Below are 17,839 nucleotides of genomic sequence, written 5' to 3' on the forward strand. Positions count from 1 at the left end.
ATTTCCATCGATATTGATTTAGTATTTCTTACATATCTTACAATGAAAGCAGATTGGCAGGCGTACTGCTATTTTATTTTATTTTAAACAATGGCCTTACAGAAGAAGTAACTGATTCTGAATAAGTATAGTCGTCAGTGAGTATTTTCCAGCATGCCAGATTCTTACATTTACCTTGCCTTGGGTTGCTGTCTAGCTATTTTCATGTATTTCACATTTCCTTGCAGTTCTATGAAGGAAAGATACAAGGCACATAAAAGAATAAACCAGTAGTAGCAAATAATAGGAGAGAGTCAGTACTGCAGATTGGAGTCTATCAGTTTACAACACTGTAGGCCTTATTTGAAGGGACAGTCACTGTGAGAATGTTTCAGATGCCTTGTGAAGGGTACAGAAATAGGCCTTGGTAGTTGGATGGGATTTGACAAGGCAGAGAGGCGAGTCAAAGTATAGACTGTCTGGATCAAGCAGTGGGACTGTAGGGCTTAAGGGAAAGTGGATAAAAAGGCAGAACGAGTTAGACTAGCAGGGTTGTTAATGGTAGCATTGAAAGTTTTATCCTGTAGTGAGAGGGGAATAGCAAAATTTTTTGAATGTAGAAATGATAAAAGTAAAACAGTCTTTTTTTTCCACTACAGCTGGATTGACTCGAGTCTGTCTGTTCTTCTCTGTTCTGGCCTGGATTTTCATCCTTATGACATCCTTGCCTGTTTTGCCAGCCCCCAGCTTTGCTAGTCTGTTTCTTCCCATCATTGGTGTTAGAGATGTTTCTCAAAAACATTATGAGATTGGTCCACTGTTGCAAACCTTTTTCTGCTGCCCATGAAGTCCACATTCCCAGGCAAAGGTGTTGCTGTCTCAGCCTACCTCTTCTGCATACCCTCCTGCAACTCCCCACTCTCCTTACACTCTGGTTGAGCTCTTGCCAGCCCTCAGATCTGCGATTCCCATGCTCTACCTGGGATGCTCTTCCCAGACTCCTATTTCAGGTGTTATCTCTTGACACCTTTAAGTAAATCTAATTCTGTCAGTTACTTTTCTAAATTTTAGGCCTTGTTGTGCTCTTAAAATTCTTTTGATTTCCTCATTATTGATAACAATTCTCTTTGGATTTCCTCATTATTGATTAAGTCCAAATACCTGAGCAAGGCATTTGTACAAAGCTCTTTACAATGAGACCCTGACATTTCTTCCTTCTTCTTTTTTTGTTTTAATATATTTTATTACACTTTAGGTTCTGGGGTAAATGTGCAGAACATGCAGGATTGTTGCATAGGTACATACATGGCAATGAAGTTTACTGCCTCCATCCCCGTCACCTGTATCTGGCATTTCTCCCATGTTATCCCTCCCCAACTCCCTATCCACTGCTGTCCTTCCTCTAGTCTCCCACAACAGACCCCAGTGTGTGATGCTCCCCTCCCTGTGTCCATATGTTCTCATTGTTCAACACCCACCTATGAGTGAGAACAAGGGTGTTTGATTTTCTGTTCTTGTGTCAGTTTGCTGAGAATGATGGTTTCCAGATTCATCCATGTCCCTACAAAAGACACTAACTCATTTTTTATGGCTGCATAGTATTCCATGGTGTATACGTGCCACATTTTCCTTGTCCAGTCTATCATCGATGGGCATTTGGGTTGGTTCCAGGTCTTTGCTATTGTAATCAGTTCCACAGTGAACATACGTGTACATGTATCTTTATAATAGAACGATTTATAATCCTTTGGATATATACCCAGTAATGCGATTGCTGGGTCAAATGGAATTTTTATTTCTAGGTCCTTGAGGAATCGCCACAGTGTCTTCCACAATGGTTGAACTACACTCCCACCAACAGTGTAAAAGTGTTCCTATTTCTCCACATCCTCTCCAGCATCTGTTGTCTCCAGATTTTGTAATGATCGCCATTCTAACTGGTGTGAGATGGTATCTCAGTGTGGTTTTGATTTGCATTTCTCTAATGACCAGTGATGATGAGCATTTTTTCATATGTTTGTTGGCCTCATGTATGAACAGACACAAAGTGTCTGTTCATATCCTTTGCCCACTTTTGAATGGCTTTGTTTTTTTTTTTTCTTGTAAATGTGTTTTAGTTCTTTGTAGATTCTGGATATTAGCCCTTTGTCAGATGGGTAGATTGCAAAAAGTTTTTCCGATTCTGTTGGTTGCCAGTTCACTCTAATGATTGTTTCTTTTGCTGCAGAAGCTCTGGAGTTTAGTTAGATCCGATTTGTCTATTTTGGCTTTTGTTGCCAGTGCTTTTGGTGCTTTAGTCATGAAGTCCTTTCCTATGCCTATGTCCTGAATGATTTTGCCTAGGTTTTCTTCTAGGGTTTTTATGGTGTTAGGTCTTGTGTTTTAGATCTTTAATCCATTGGAGTTAATTTTAGTGTAAGGTGTCAGGAAGGGGTCCAGTTTCTGCTTTGTGCACATGGCTGGCTGGTTTTCCCAACACCATTTATTAAACGGGGAATCCTTTCCCCATTGCTTGTTTTTGTCAGATTTGTCAAAGATCAGATGGTTATAGATGTGTGGTGTTGTCTCCAAGGCCTCTGTTCTGTGCCACTGGTCTATATCTTGTTTTTATTACCAGTACTATGCTGTTTTGATTACTGTAGCCTTGTAGTATAGTTTGAAGTCACATAGTGTAATGCCTCCAGCTTTGTTCTTTTTGGTTAGAATTAACTTGGTTATGCGGGCTCTCTTTTGGTTCCAAATGAAGTTTAATGTGATTGTTTTCCAGTTCTGTGAAGATGGTCATAGGTAGCTTGATGGGGATAGCGTTGAATCTATAAATTACTTTGGGCAGTATGGCCATTGTCACAATATTGATTGTTTATAACCAGGAGAATGGAATGTTTTTCCATCTGTTTGTGTCCTCTCTTATTTCCTTGAGCAGTGGTTTGTAGTTCTCCTTGAAGAGATCCTTTACATCCTTTGTTAGTTGTATTCCTAGGTATTTTATTCTCTTTGTAGCAGTAGTGAATGGCAGTCTGTTCTTGATTTGGCTCTCTTTAAGTCTGTTATTGGTGTATAGGAATGCTTGTGATTTCTGCACATTGATTCTTTCTTCTTTTCATACCCAGCATCTCCCTACTCATTGTTTCATCTGATGAGACTATTCTCAATTGCCTGAGCACTTTATGGATTCTTCATTTTGCATTTTTCCTTCATCAATGGACAAAATCATACCCATTCTTTTAGGATCCAGCTCAAATCTCCTTTGAGATTTCGAGACATTCCTCATTATATTCAAGCTCATTTTCCTTTCTCTTTGTTCCCTTAATAATATATATACAATTTGATTTCATTATTATCAGTCCCTTAGGATGTTTGAAGAACATTCTGCTTCCTTTCAATGGTGAGCACCTTAAGGGTAGGGTGTGTATCTTTTCAATCTTTGTATCTTAGTGTGAGGCATAGTAATTGGGACATTAATAATAATATTCAGCTGTGTAAACTGTAGAAGTGGTTTGAAGGAGGGTTATAGTAATTGATAACATTAAATGAGCCATTATTTTGTGAAAAGCACTGTGCTTTATATAATTATTTAATTTTCACAACTCTGTGAGGCATGTGGGCATGACTCTCATTGCTGCAAAGATAAACCTTAGGTAGGTAAAATGGATTCCCCAAAGTCAGTGGCAGAACTAAGATTTTAATATAGGTCTGTCTGATATTGAAGTCCAAGCTCTTAACCATTAAATGTTTCCTTCTGGTATTTTAATGGATTTATATTTTTATCTTTGCAAACTTTGAAGTTTTCAAAACATGATCATCTGCATGGAACTAACACATTATCTCATGTCATCCTTACAACAACTGTGAGGTTTAAGTTAGGCCCACTTGATAGGCAGGGAATGTGAGGCTATCAGGGTAAATTATTTATCCCAGGCTACATGTTAGAGTTAGGAAGAACCTAATGCTTCAGAATGTATTCTGAAATATTAAATTAATTCTATTGATGAAGGAGCCATAAAAATGGTATTTTAGGTTTTGAAGTTTATTACTATTTGTTCCATGCATTTTGAAATATTTGTTTGCCATGAAATATTTTTATTTCTAAAAGTAACATAAACATAACTTTGAAAATAGAAAACAGAAAAATAACCCTCTATAATTTGTCTATCTGAATTAAAATCAGATACTCATTTTGATCTTTTTTCCCCATTCATTTTCCTATATGTGGTTGTTGTCTCAGCATCATTCAGCCTTTTTTTATGTCATTGCTTGGCCACCATAAGTTATTATTCATAGTGGTTGCACAGTGCACAGTTGCATCTGGCGAGGCTGCACTGTAACATGATCTGCAAAGGAGGAGAAACAAGATGAATGAACATTTGTTATATGACTTATCTTACCCTCAAAAAAACAGCATGTAGTTAACTTTACTAATTTTACTTTGTAGATAGGCAAATTGAGATACAGTGAGGTTAACTGACTTGTCCAAAGTTACACAGCTAGTCAGTTGGAGAACTGGTGTCCGTGCGCAAATCTGTGTCACTTTGCAGGCCATGCTTTTCCACTCTGCTTTCATGGTGCCTCCATGTGTCATCTGTTAAATTCTTATAACAACACTACATATTTCAGTTATACAAATAACAAGGCCAGAGCTTAGGGGGGTAAATCGTGCTAAGTAGCAGGAACTACTTATTTAAGTATGAAGTGTGAGGCACTGGACTACGTTTTGCCTCCATGGTATCATTTAGCTCCTACTGCAGCCTTGTAATGTTGCCTGCCTTCTGACCATCATGCTGCCAGTGTTGTAGTCTAGGATAACTTGGATGTTTTCAGGTTTTTCATTGTGTTCCACATCTCGGTATTATAACTTTTCCCCATGTTTTGAATTATTTCCTTACCATGGACACTCAGAATGTCTTCAATTTCCTTCCACCATAAATTGCTATGCATTGCCCATCTTTTCAGTACCACAGATGACACTACAAAGAATTTTTTGACCTGTCTATCAAACAGAATTCCTCCTTGATCAGGGTATGCACGTAGGTGCCTAATCTGACTGAGCTCTCAAGAAGGTGCCTCCGTCTTCATGCTGGGTGGCACTGTGTATAAGGGGTTTTATTTTCCTGCGTATCTGTGTTTGCATGATGCTATTCAGTTGCCCGCATTTTGTCACTCAGATAGATGTTTGAACTTCCATTTCTGTATCTGCTAATGAGTTTAGGCAGCTCTTGGTTTTCTTATAAGGTTTTGGGCTTCCTTTTCTGTGAGCCCCTTTATTCTCTACCCATGTTCCACTGGGATATTATCTTTTTACGTTGATTTACAGGCGCTCTTGTTATTCCAAACATTAATTCGTTTATACTTTGTAAACATCTTTTCTCATTCCATCATCTGTTTAACTTTTTCCATAGTTTCATTTATTGAACAGAAATTTTTAATTTTGAAATGATCATATTCAATTTCTTCTGCTGTTTTATGCTTTTGAAATTTTATTTAAGAAGTCCTTCTCCTTAAGAAGGCCACAGAATATTCCCTATATTTTCTTTTAATTTTATAGTTTTATCATTTGCAGATAGGTCTGCAATACATCTGTAGTTCTCTTTTTATACGGTAGATAAGGATTTACTTTACCTTACTACCTTTTGTTTCACTTCATAGTCTGCCTTCTTCTTTAGGGTTTAAACTTGAAAATCAAAAACTCTTTTGGGAGATATTTTAGGGACCCTTACAGCATTCCATCTACTTTAATTTTTTATTAGCATACCCTTATTTGTCTGCCCTCCGCTCCTACAACCTCTTTATATGGAGTAAGGATCTCTTTTGGGTATGGGATATCCCAAACACCTAAAACTAGTGACTGGCATGTGACATTCACTCAACAGTCTTCAACGATGTTTGTTGAGTGCTAGGTCAATGTAGGCTTTTTTTCTGCAGCTAGCCAGTCATTAAAAAAAACTTGAAATCCTTAATAGCAGAGCTATTAGTCTGGTTTTATTAACCGGCTGCGTTTTCTTGAGGAAGACATTTCATTCGTCTGTAAATTAATGCCCTGTGTAACCACCATCTCCATCAAGATTATAGGAAGATTTTATCACCCAGAAAGTTCTTCGTACTCCTTTGTACTCCCTTCAGCTCCCTTCCATCATTGCTTTGCCTATGGTCACTGTGATTAGCTTTGCCTGTTTTAGAATTTTATAAGAATGGAAACATTATTTTCCATGATTAGCTTTTCTTGGTCAGCATGTTTTGTGATTCATGTGCTACATATATTGGTAGTTCGTTTTCATTGCTGAGTAGTATTTCATTGTGTGGATATACCACAATGTTAAACATCCATTAATCTACTGGAGGGATATTTGGGGTGGTTTTTTTGCAGGGAGATAGGGTCTCGATCTGTTACCCCGGCTGGAGTGCAGTGGCACAATCTTGGCTTACTATAGCCTCAACCTCCTGGGTGCTCAAGCAATCCTCCCAGTTCAGCCTCTTGAGTAGCGGGGACTACAAGTGTATGCCACCATGCCTGGCTAATTTTGGTATTTTGTTTTTTTGTAGAGCTGGTGTTTCTCCATGTTGCCCAGGCTGGTCTTGGCGATCCACCCACCTCAGCCTCCCAAAGTGCTGGGACTACAGGTGTGAGCCTCCACACTTGGCTGGTGTTTTCATTACGAGGCAATTATGGCAAAAGCTACAATATGCTTTCATGTACAGGTGTAGGCATATGTTTTGAGAAATACCTAGGAGTGGAATCACTAGACTATATTATAAGTGTATGTTTAACTTTGTTAGAGGTGGCAAAATTATTATCCAAAGTGACTGTTTTGTGTTTCCAGTTGCAATCTATGAGAATTCCAAATTTTCTACATTCTCTGTAACACCTGGTATTGTCAGTTTTTAAAAGTTCTAATCATTCCACTGGATTTGTGGTGGCATCTCCTAGTGGTTAAAATTTGCATTTCCCTGTTAAAAGCATAGATAGATGATAGATAGATAGATAGATAGATAGATAGATAGATAGATATAGATATATTTTTTGTAATTCAGGTTCTGGGATACATGTGCAGATCATGCAGGATTGTTGCATAGGTACATACATGGCAAGGTGGTTTGCTGCCTTCATCCCCCATCACCTATAGCTGGTATTTCTCCCCTCATTATCCCTTCCCACCCTCACCACCCCCCCGTCCCTCTGCTAGCCCCCCCACCACTGACTGCCGTGTGCGATGCTCCCCTCCCTGTATCCACATGTTCTAATTGTTCAACACCTGCCTGTGAGTGATAACATATGGTGTTTGGTTTTCTGTTCTTGTGTCAGTTTGCTGAGAATGATGGTTTCCAGATTCATCCATGTCCCTATGAAGGACACAAACTAATTGTTTTTTAATGGCTGGGTAGTATTCTATGATGTATATGTGCCATATTTTCTTTACCCAATCTCTTTATGATGGACATTTGGGTTGGTTTCAGGTCTTTGCTATTGTAAACAGTGCCGCAGTGAACATACGTGTGCATGTGTCTTTATAATAGAATGATTTATAATTCTTTGGGTATTATACCCAGTAATGGAATTGCTGGGTCAAATGGTATTTCTATTTCTAGGTCCTTGAGGAATCGCCACACTGTCTTCCACAATGGTTGAACTACACTCCCACCAACAGTGTAAAAGTGTTCCTATTTCTCCACATCCTCTCCAGCATCTGTTGTCTCCAGATTTTGTAATGATCGCCATTCTAACTGGTGTGAGATGGTATCTCAGTGTGGTTTTGATTTGCATTTCTCTAACGACCAGTGATGATGAGCATTTTTTCATATGTTTGTTGGCCTCATCTATATCTTCTTTTGTAAAGTGTCTGTTCATATCCTTTGCCCACTTTTGAATGGGTTTGTTTGTTTTTTTCTTGTAAATCTGTTTTAGTTCTTCGTAGATTCTGGGTATTAGCCCTTTGTCAGATGAGTAGATTGCAAAAATTTTTTCCCATTCTGTTAGTTGGCAATTCACTCTAATGATTGTTTTCTTTGCTGTACAGAAGCTCTGGAGTTTAATTAGATCCAATTTGTCTATTTTGGCTTTTGTTGCCAGTGCTTTTGGTGCTTTAGTCATGAAGTCCTTTCCTATGCCCATGTCCTGAATGGTTTTGCCTAGGTTTTCTTGTTTTTATGGTGTTAGGTCTTATGTTTAAGTCTTTAACCCATCTGAAGTCAGGAAGGGGTCCAGTTTTGCTTTGTGCATGTGGCTAGCCGGTTGTCCCAACACCATTTATTAAACAGGGAATCCTTTCCCCATTGCTTTTGTCAGGTTTGTCAAAGATCAGATGGTTGTAGATGTATGGTGTTTTTTCTGAGGCCTCTTTTCTGTCCCATTGCTCTGTGTGTCTGTTTTGGTACCAGTACCATGCTGTTTTGATTACTGTGACCTTGTAGTATAGTTTGAAGTCACATAGTGTGATACCTTCAGCTTTGTTCTTTTTGCTTAAGATTGTCTTGGCTATGCGGGCTCTCTTTTGGTTCCATGTGACGTTTAAGGTGGTTTTTTCCAGTTCTGTGAAGAAGGTCATAGGTAGCTTGATGGGGATAGCGTTGAATCTATAAATTACTTTGGGCAACATGGCCATTTTCACGATGTCAAATCTTCCCAACCATGAGCATGGGATGTTTTTCCTTCTGTTCGTGTCCTCTCCCATTTCATTGAGCAATGGTTTGTAGTTCTCCTCGAAGAGGTCCTTTACATCCTTTGTTAATTGTATTCCTAGGTATTTTATTCTCTTTGTAGCAATTGTGAACGGGAGTTCACTATTGATTTGGCTCCCTGTCAGTTATCGGTGTATAGAAATGATTGTGATTTCTGCACATTGATTTTGTATACTGAAACTTTGCTGAAGTTGCTTACCAGTTTCAGGAGATTTTGGGCTGAGACAATGGGGTCTTCTAAATGTACAATCATGTCATCTGCGAATAGAGACAATTTGACTTCCTCTCTTCCTATTTAAATACCCTTTATTTCTTACTCTTGCCTTATCACCCTGGCTAGAACTTCTAATATTCTATTGAATAGGAGTGGTGAGAGAAGGCATCCTTGTTTTGTGCCAGATTTCAAAGGGAAAAAGCATATTTTAATGTGCTTATTGACTAATTATAACTTCTTTCACAAAGTATTCAAATTTATTTCAGTTTATTTCAGTATTACTGAAGTACTCTATATATATTCCAGATACAGGTTCACTCACAGACCTGCAAGCCTAGAGTTCTGGAAGGATATAATGGAGGAAATGAGGAGCAATCCACATTTATAGAGATACTGGCTGAAAACTTTCTGAAGTTATTGAAAGGTAGTAATACCGAATCCAGGAAGCCTATTGCAGACCAAGTTTAAAATGATATCCACATTTAGCTGTATTGTAAAAACTGTAGTATTTACTATAGGTAAAGAGAAGATCTTAAATGTAGCCAATAGATTTTTAAAAAGACATCATGTATACAGGTGTGGTACTTAGACTCACAAACTGACTTCTGAACTGCAGTAATGGAGTCCAAATGACTGTGAAATCATAGTTTCAGTGTGTTAAGAGACAGTAACTGTCAGCCTAGATTTATTTACCTTTCAAGGAGGAGATTCAAATAAAGACTTTTGTAGACAAATAACATCTGAGAGAAAAGAAGTTCTCAGACAGAAAAAAATGAAGTGAAAGTTCTGAAATACAAGAATTAATAATGAGCAAAAACTTGATAAATATGTGGTTAAAATTAAAACTTTAACTATAAAAAATCAAAATATTCAAATTGTGGAAAAAAGGCTAGTGTAACCATAATAATGATCATTGACAGTAGAATGGATAGTCATATTTTTATAACAGACTATTATACTACAGTAAAAATACAGTCTCATACATCAATATGGGTTAATTTCAAATACATAAGAAAGTAATAAAATTACAAAATTATACATTCAGTATGATTCCATATCTGTAAACTTCAGAAACAGACAACACTGAACAGCATGTTTTTAAGGGATATGTATACATAGGGGCTAACAGGATGAAGACACACACACAATGAAGGACAGTGGTAACCAGCAGTGGGGGTGAGTGCCACCAGGATGGGCACGTTCTAGGGGCTTTTATCAGAGTTGGTTTCTGCTTTCTTACCTAACATAGCAGGTGACTTAGCTGGTGTTTGTCTTATTATTCACAGTACACATATTTTAAAATTATTTGTTATATGTGTAATTTCTACATTGGAGAATTTAAACCAAGAAGGAGTAAATGTGAGGCATAGAAGTTTGTTGGGGAAAATAGATGATACAGAAGGGTCAGGAAGGTGGGGCATATAACTGAGAAGGATTAATTGCTCTGCATTTTCTAATCACTGTTGTACTGTTAGCAGTGCTTTCCTTCTGTTCCCTGTGTATCTCAATCACATTGAGGTGTATTGATGACCATTACACTGTTTTAGGTAATTCATTACATTCAGCAGGAATTATCATAATTTACATCAACTGTTTCTTGTTGGCTATTTCTCTTTTTTCTACTGAAGACTTTTCTATGCCAGATTATCAAAATGCAAAGGATGTCCTGATTACATGGAAATTACATTATTCACATGCTGTTCGCTTCTAAACATTTCTGGTAATACTATAGAAAGTTTTTTCTGCTAAGTATTGTTGTGAGTAGAATTCAATTTAGTGTGATCCAGAGAAATTTTATATAGAACTGAAAGAGAAGACCTAGTTATTTTGTTTTTAATTATTTTTCTCCAACAAACTGGATAAAGTATATAATTTTATTATGACCATGTTTTATAATCGAGTTAAAAATGAAAATGGAAGTTTTTAAGATGTATATAATTTGAAAAGACATGATATTTCAATTTTTAACTACACAACTTATTTTGAAGGAAAATCCATTCAACAAAATTAGTAGATTATATATCATAAAATTTGCTAATCATTGAAATTTTGTCCTAGAGTTGTTTTAAAATAGATTGTGTACTAATATAGTAAGAAGCATTATACAAATAAAGTTAGATTTAGTTTGTGGCTCATAAATGAATATAAAAAGAAAAATTGAGCATTTTAAATACTGGAATTCAAATTAATGTAAAAATTGGAAACATTGTGTTTAATTATAAGACACTGATTAATTCATATTTTCAACTGCTGGGAAACAGAAAAGGAGGGAAGAGAATGTCTGAAACAGGAATAAGAGTAAAAGGGGAACTATTAATAGTTCTCCCAGTACAGCATGTAAACACAGCAGTCCAGGAAGCACAGTCCCCCTTTCATCAAGAAGGAAGAATGGAAAGTGGAATGCTTTTAGTTCGTGTTTATGCACTCATGGGCATTGTATTTATGTGTATCAATACATAAACACAGTATATTTTATTGGAACTTCTTTTGTTTCAAAAATATTTTGGGGACAATTAAAAAATATATAATAAAGTTATTTATATCAGAAGAGGATGAGTAGGATGAGGAAAAGGAAAATGAAGTTTAGTGTATGAAATAGAGCCACGAGTAAAGCTACTATAAGAAAGACTTCTATAAAGTCTGACAGCTTGTCAAGGATATGTTGCCAATTTGACTTCCGTTTTCTGGTAGCTAATACAAAGGAGTAGCCTCAACATTTTAGTAATGTCCGTAAAGCAAGTCAGTAACCTAGGTAAAGCATAGCTATTTCTAGTTGTACTTAAACCAGAAAGAAATCATTAGAGTTATCAGCAAGTTAACAATTTTCTAATAGTTTCAAAGCACGTGTCAGGTGGCAGAGTGTAGTCCTATGTCTTAAGAAGTCATGGTTGAGATTTCAGAGGCAATTTTAGTTGAAATGTTATTGTTATATAATAAAGAGTATGCCAAAACAGTACTCTGCTGTTACTTTTACTCTTTTTTTCCAACTACAAAGGAAATTGACTATCAAACTTACAATATATTTCAATTTCAGATGTGAAACAACTACATTATTCTTGAACCTATGGTGATTTTTGCATCATTACACAGATATGTCATTTTCATTAGTTGTATCATTGTTATAAACTGGTAAGTAAGTTTTTAAAAAGTTGTTAAATTTGGGGATAGGTCTAATTTAATAATTTAAAAAATTGAGCAAGTTATAAAATATGTAATTCATAATGACTGAAATTGAGATTTTAAATTAAAAATATTTTCTTTTTACAAAATGGAACCAATGTTAATAAAATAAGTAGTTACATATGTCACAGTAAAAGTATTCTTTTCTCCCCAAGTGAAAACTTTGCCCATTATTTGAAGGGGTATCTAGGTCTCTACTTAGCTTTAAAGTAACTAAATGTTTTACTTTTTCAGTTTAAATACAGTCACTGCATAAATGATAGAGATCAAAATCTAGTGTAATTAGTTACAGTGTAACATTTGGGGTAATCATAATAGAGACTTTTTAAAAGAAGTAGAATACCTTTACTATTAATAATTGAAAGGAAGGGATATTTTTGGCTAATGCCCATATAATCTTTACAGTGTATCTATATTCAGCAAATACTGTAAATTATTTTTAATTCAGAAATAAGGGAAATCAAGACTCAGCAGTTATGGTCAAATAGAAATTATGAAAAGGGTTCATAGTTTAGTATTATGAATACTAAAATATTTCACCTCTCCTTGTTGGCATTTTTCCTAGATAGTCACTGCTGGTCCATGAAAAGTAGTTCTGTGCCTGGTATTTAGATAGTGGGACAGAACTGGAAAGAAGGATTATTATACTCTTGCCTAGGACTTTACCAACAAATAGTTACTTGGATATTGCGTGTTCTTTCAACTCCCATATGACTTTTTATTGTTTGCCATGTATCTATTTCAAATACAGACTAGAGAGAGAGAGGCTCTAGGATGATGATGTCTGGTGCACCACCAATTTCAGATTCCTTAATCAAATCAGGAATTGAGATGATTGAAGATGGGGTTTTAGTGCATATGAGGACCAGTCTATTTCTAGGTTAGCTTTAAATATAGTCTTTCAGGATCATAACCTAGTCTGTGGGGTTTTGCCAAGGCACCTTTTCTTTGTGCACCTGAATTACAGTTTTTGTCTCCCTGTCCCCATGAGGTTGTCGAAAGCTCTGCCTAGCTTCTGAGCCTCTCATTGTTTTTTTCAGAATTGGCAGATGCTCCTAAATGAATTATTTTTCAGTATTTTCTTTGGTTTTTCTAGTTTTCATTGTAAGGATTGATCTGAACAACCCAATAAACTATTATTGGTAGCAGAACACATAGAAAGTGTTCTCTCTCTTTCTTTCTATGTGTGTGTGTGTGTGTGTGTGTATGTATGTATGTATGTATGTGTATATAATTTTAAATCTTATCACTCTGAACATTTTCTCACACCATAGTTGTTTGTTTGTTTGTTTGTTTGTTTTTTTTTTGGAGACAGTGTCGCCCAGGCAGAAATGCAGTGGTGCAAACACAGCTATCTGCAGCCTTGACTTTCTGGGCTCAAGTGGTCCTCCCACATCAGTTCCTGCTTAACTGGGACTACCGGTGCATGCCACCATGCTTGGCTAATTTTTTCTTCTTTTTTTTTTGTAGAGACAGGGTCTTTTTTTTTTTTTTTGAGACGGAGTTTCACTCTTGTTACCCAGGCTGGAGTGCAATGGCGCGATCTCGGCTCACCGCAACCTCCGCCTCCTGGGTTCAGGCAATTCTCCTGCCTCAGCCTCCTGAGTAGCTGGGATTACAGGCACGCACCACCATGCCCAGCTAATTTTTTGTATTTTTAGTAGAGACGGCGTTTCACCATGTTGACCAGGATGGTCTCGATCTCTTGACCTCGTGATCCACCCGCCTCGGCCTCCCAAAGTGCTGGGATTACAGGCGTGAGCCACCGCGCCCGGCCAGAGACAGGGTCTTAATATGCTGCCCAGCTGGTCTCAAAATCCTGGGCTCAAGTGACCCTTCTGCCTCAGCCTCCTAAAGTGCTGGGATTATAGGCCTGACCCACTGTGGCCAGCCACAATATTGTTTTTTGAAACATTAATTTTATTAACTAGCATTCTGCCAAGTGGATATACTACAATTTATTTTACTAGTATTAACATTTAGTTCCTTTTTAACTATAAAATTTTATGACGTGGAGAACTTTTTTTTTTTTTTTTTTTTTTGAGACAAGGTCTTGCTTTGTCATCCAGGCTGGAGTGCAGTAGTAGGATCATAGCTCACTGCAGCCTTGACCTCCTGGGCTCAAGCAATCCTCTCCCTTCCGCCTCCTGAGTTGTTGGGACTACAAGTGTGCACTACCATGCCTGGCTAAAAAAGAAAATACATTAGATGTTCTAACAGGGTCACCACTTCACTGACCCATAGGAATGATGAATACACCCCATTTCCTTGAGGTTTTGACAGGGAGGGGAGGGCTCAAGTTAGGGTTAGCTGGGGATAGAGACATGCACTGCAATGCCTGACTAATATATATTTATTTTTAAAAATAGGGTCTTGGTATATATATTGTCCATGCTGGTCTTGAACTGCTGAGCTCAAGTGATCTGCTCACCTTGTCCTCCCAAAGTGCTGAGATTACAGGCATGGGCCACCACACCTGGCTGGGAACATTTTTCTATTAATACCTAAGTCCTGTGCCCCATCTTAAGTTATTTACTTAGAAGCAGAATGGCTGTCAAGTGACAGGATTATTTGTAATGTTATGGATGTGTAATGCTGAACTGCTTTCTAGAAAGTGCTTTCAATAGTGGTATGTTGAGGGTGGCTGTCTTGATGCCTCTTTAATTGAGGATAATTATTTTAAATATCTTGCTGATTTAAGAGGGAAAAGTAGTTTTCCTGTTGTTTTAGTTTCACATTTTTAGACTGTAAGCTTTTTGTCATATTTGTCATAAATGTCTTTCTAGTTTATTTTCTTTTAATTTATAGAATGGAAATTAGTGATAATTGCTTCAGAGGCAAGAAAAAATGAGTTTCAGATGTTTGTGTGGTAAAAAAATTCAACATTTCTAATCTAGTCAGATATTTTGGATCTCCACCTCTGTTACTTCCGTAGCTTTCATACTCATAAAGTCTTTGACATCAAGATACAAGATCAATATTCATTTAAATTTCTATCTTGAATTTTATGATTCTGATATTTTCAGTCCCCTGAGCCAGTACACTGAGCCAGTAGGGGCCGTGAGGTACTGAAATTGGGGGATAGTCCTGAGTCTTAAGGCATTTGTCCAGATTACCTAGAATACACTTAAAATAATTTATGGTACCATCAATATTGCAAAAGGCCTCTAGACTCCACAGCGGTGTGAACCTGTTTAGGAGGGACGAGAAGACATCACAGGCATCTGTTGTTTTTGTTGACAGAAAACACATCACTGCATTCTGTGGTGAATCGTTCTTCCACTGGTTGTTGGTGTTTTTATACTGTTTTTATTAATGTGCTCATTTCCCAATTTATTCATTTCAAATGAGATGGCAGAAGTTTCTGAGATTGAATCATTGTTAGAAGGCTTTAAGGTAGGTAATTACTTTCAGGAAATTATGGCTCATGAGAGTTCTTACTTTGTAAAAATGTTAAATAATCAGTGGCTGTTACCATGAAATAAATACACATGTACATGTATTTGTCTTGGAACTTTCAGAATAATCTCAGGGGAGGGGAAATAATGTAGGACCCTATGGCTTGTGGATTGGAGGCACTTGAGTGCTCTGCAACCCATGGAAGCTTGCACCCTGGGAGAGAAGGGAGCACTCTGGGACCCCAGATGGTGGAAAGTTGTGGGAATGGAAATGGGTGGGGTGGGAGAACATGGGGAGGAAGTTATTGAAAATGGTCAGAGAAATTGAATGTATACTTAAATATTACACATTTACATGCCATTTTGTGACTTGTGCTATTAAGTGAAAATAAAATAGCATACTAGAAGGCCATTATAAGTGTATCTTAAACCCAAATTGCTATGTTTTCTCTTTATTGGAAGAAGAAAAGTTCTTGTTATAGGTCAAGTAATTTATAAGAAAATGAGAGACCTGGAGTATCCTTTGCCTGAATTACTAGCAAACATATTTTCACATGATGCAAACCTGCCTAAGTACTTGATGATCTAAGAAAATGAATAATGAATTGGGACCCATTGTTATATTTGAGGTATCATATCAATCACTCAACCTTCAGAGTTTATTATTAATTCAAGAAAATCTTAAAATATGTTTGACCTCTAGTGTGCAGTAGGATCACATTACTGCCCATATACTTAATATTTACGTGTTCTGGCTCAGTTCTAACCATTTGCTTTACTTTTGAAGAAAAATAGGTATGAATCTCTTTGAATTTATTTCTTAAGAACATAGCAATATATGTATTTTTAAAGAATCGAAGAGTGAGCAGGAAAAAATAAATTCGTCACACTTAGACATTACTTTGAGCTTGTATTTCTTGACACCACCATTATAAATAAGGAACACATGTTCTTAGCCCTTAGATAACACTTTTAATATGTACTAGATTAGTTATTTTTATTATTTTTTTGAGGTGGAGTTTTGCTTTTGTTGCCCAGGCTGGAGTGCAATGGCGTGATCTCAGCTCACCTCCACCTTCGTCTCCGGTATTTAAGAGATTCTCCTTCCTCGGCCTCCCAAGTAACTAGGATTACAGGCATGCGCCACCATGCCCGGCTAATTTTGTATTTTTAGTAGAGACGGGGTTTCTCCATGTTGAAGCTGGTCTCGAACTCCCAACCTCAGGTGATCCGCCCACCTCAGCCTCCCAAAGTGCTGGGATTACAGGCATGAGCCACAGCACCCGGCCTAGATGTTGTTCTTTATTGTAATTTGCCTAAACTCAAACTTTCCATTCAAAAAACATAAAGTTATTAACTCCTTCATTGTATTCTCAAGGTGCATCAGTATAGGAGGAAGCACTTAGTTTTGCATCGTCATTCATGTGTTTCTAGGTGTGACTAATTTTTCAGCCATACCCTCTCCCGACGCTTGTCTGTATGAAAGGGCTCCCTGATTCCAACCTGCTCTTCATGGCGTACATCTTTTTTAGTTCCTCAAAGACCAAAGATAGAGATCCAAATGACCAGAATATATTCTTTTAACTGATGTCATTTTACTTTGAACTAAGAAAATTGAGCCCAACATGCTATGACTAACAACAAAGCAGAACTTTTCTTGTGTGTGTGTTAATTCATGCTCTACAGTTGAGTGCATAGTGGCTAAGAAAACCCATTGTGTCTGTGGATAAAAATATATAAAGTAATAATAAAATGCAATGCCATTTTTAAAAAACACTTAGCAAACTGGAAAGAAATGTCAATAAAAGATGTGCACCAAAATCCTATAGCAAGCATCATATTTGCATTTATATTTATCATTTTATATTCACAAGATACGTCTACCAATAACCATCCTCAAGAATCATGTTTAATGGTGAACTATTATAAGAATTCCCTACAAAATCTAAAACAAGATAAGGGTACCCACTATTCCTATCTGTGGTGTGCACTTTACTAGAAGTCCTAATCAGCTTGATAAGAAAAAACAAGTCTAATAGAATTTACAGACAAACCTGAAACTAATAAGAGAGGTAAGCAAAGTCGCTTAGTAAATGCCAGCAACGACTAACCAGGAAATACTATGTAAAATAAAATCCCATTTTCAAAAGAAACAGTAAATGTAAAATATCTAGGAAGAACCCAAAAGATAGGTAAGAATCTTATGGATAAAAATTATAAAACTATATTAAAAACAGAAAAAGATAGGCCGGGCGCGGTGGCTCAAGCCTGTAATCCCAGCACTTTGGGAGGCCGAGGCGGGTGAATCACGAGGTCAAGAGATCGAGACCATCCTGGTCAACATGGTGAAACGCCGTCTCTACTAAAAATACAAAAAATTAGCTGGGCATGGTGGTGC

General features: G+C 37.0%; 1 protein-coding gene across 28 annotated transcripts in view; it reads left to right on the forward strand.

Annotated features, from left to right (window-relative positions):
- ZMYND11 (zinc finger MYND-type containing 11) overlaps positions 1 to 17,839 on the forward strand; it is a 123,901-nt gene that overhangs the window by 55,388 nt on the left and 50,674 nt on the right. For 4 of the 28 annotated variants that reach the window (XM_032266136.1, XM_032266133.1, XM_032266145.1 and 1 more), the window contains one exon: positions 11,898 to 11,992. The exons of 23 other annotated variants lie outside the window; for them this stretch is intronic. In XM_032266136.1, coding sequence (XP_032122027.1) covers positions 11,928 to 11,992 — 65 coding nt within the window. In that variant the 5' untranslated portion in view covers positions 11,898 to 11,927. Of the gene's footprint in view, positions 1 to 10,565; positions 10,584 to 11,897; positions 11,993 to 17,839 lie in introns of those variants that run through there. One more of the 28 variants, XM_032266134.1, reaches the window with a different exon arrangement.

The sequence above is a fragment of the Sapajus apella genome, unplaced genomic scaffold, assembly GCF_009761245.1.
Source record: "Sapajus apella isolate SASKATOON/1434 unplaced genomic scaffold, GSC_monkey_1.0 scaffold155, whole genome shotgun sequence".
In the NCBI taxonomy this organism is placed as follows: Eukaryota; Metazoa; Chordata; class Mammalia; order Primates; family Cebidae; genus Sapajus; species Sapajus apella.